Below are 1506 nucleotides of genomic sequence, written 5' to 3' on the forward strand. Positions count from 1 at the left end.
CATATGACTGTAATATTTATATGGAATAGATTAAAATTTTAAAAAATTACCTAATAAAAAATCTCTCCCATAATTCGTAGAACGCCAATCACCGTTCGATCGTTAAATCAGATAATTTTGACGGTAAAGGTGGGATCATTTTCATTTTTTTTCTGTATCCTGAACTTTTTATACTGGTGAATACGGGAATAGCATCTATAACTTCCGAATTTGTAGCACCTTCTATTCCTGAAGTTATGACAGATCTCCTAATTTCATTAAATGTCTTGGGTACCGGTTTCGTGGGATTTTGAGTAAGTTCCTCCTTCATTAATCAAAGTTTAGAAAAAAAAAACAAACATTATATAATTATAATATAATATATCATTATTAGGGCTAGGAACATAATGCACTTAATAAGTACTATAATATATTTGATGTTATATTTTTATAATTTGTACTTAAACATTACTAAATTTGTACTTACTTTCAATTTATTTCGAAAGCCACGATTAGCCAACTTAACTCCGTGTGTTGGGTGATAGTGAGGCTTCGATAATATTACGTCAGTTTTATTTTTCAAATTTTTCAAAATAGCATGATTTTGCTCATAACAATTTTGTATGCATTTATAATATTCGGTTTTGTCCCGTATTCTATCCACTCGATGGATAAAATTATTAACTACTAATAAATCATGATCTTTTTCTGATTTTATTTTAAACCATTCCATTTTAATTTTTAACTGGCTAACTATTAAATTTTTAACTTTACAGTACACACGTCTGGAACGAACTAAATTCACCAATCTGTAATCCCTCTGGAGTTTATATGTGGGAAATCATTTAATTATTAAACTTATCGACAACATACTGTGTTATCGCTGTTATAAAATCCGTTTTTGATAAAAATTATTGTCGCCTGACGGCGAATCGGGAAAATTGAAACTATATTTATAATTTGTCGGCAAACCAAGATGTCGGCAAACTAGACTGTCAGCGAAATGGGAATGTTCCTAAAATATTTTAAGACTGGTAGGTATATTTGTCAGCGAACTGAGTTGTCGGCAAATTGGGATTCGGCAAAGTGGGTATGAACCGCTCAAGGTGTATTCGTCGATACACCTTATAATTGGGTGAGTGGTCATAGGCCATGATGGGTAATGCGTATTAACCCTAAATTCCTAACTGTATAAGAAAAATATATTTATTAATTTAATATACCATCTGATGGCTACCTTAATATGCTGTATTAATAATGTAAGTATTAAGGCAGTTGTAGGTACCTAAGTAATAAGTGCCCACATTAAACAATTTTCGTTAACCGGGTGAATAGAAACACTTTTGAACTTTGAAGTATCATAAAAACTTATCTATTTGAGCTACAATGTAATTAGTACATCAAAATACTGGTCTTGCCGAGTACTTTAAACCTGACGATTCAAAAGTGTTTAGTTTTAATAAATAATTTTATATATTTTTTTAAGTGCTCTGTTTCTATTGACCCGACAGTTGGTGACAATAGAAA

At 30.7% G+C, this 1506-nt stretch overlaps 1 protein-coding gene across 1 annotated transcript; it reads right to left on the reverse strand.

The window, feature by feature from the left end:
- Positions 1-88: 88 nt before the first annotated feature.
- Positions 89-919, reverse strand: LOC115034846. Its single transcript, XM_029492328.1, has 2 exons — positions 467-919; positions 89-304 (listed from the first exon to the last, which is right to left on the reverse strand). The coding sequence occupies exons 1-2, from the start codon at positions 710-712 to the stop codon at positions 89-91; spliced, it is 462 nt and encodes a 153-aa protein (XP_029348188.1). The 5' UTR covers positions 713-919.
- Between the last annotated feature and the right edge of the window lie 587 nt (positions 920-1506).

The sequence above is a fragment of the Acyrthosiphon pisum genome, unplaced genomic scaffold, assembly GCF_005508785.2.
Source record: "Acyrthosiphon pisum isolate AL4f unplaced genomic scaffold, pea_aphid_22Mar2018_4r6ur Scaffold_21252;HRSCAF=23423, whole genome shotgun sequence".
Classification (NCBI taxonomy): domain Eukaryota; kingdom Metazoa; phylum Arthropoda; class Insecta; order Hemiptera; family Aphididae; genus Acyrthosiphon; species Acyrthosiphon pisum.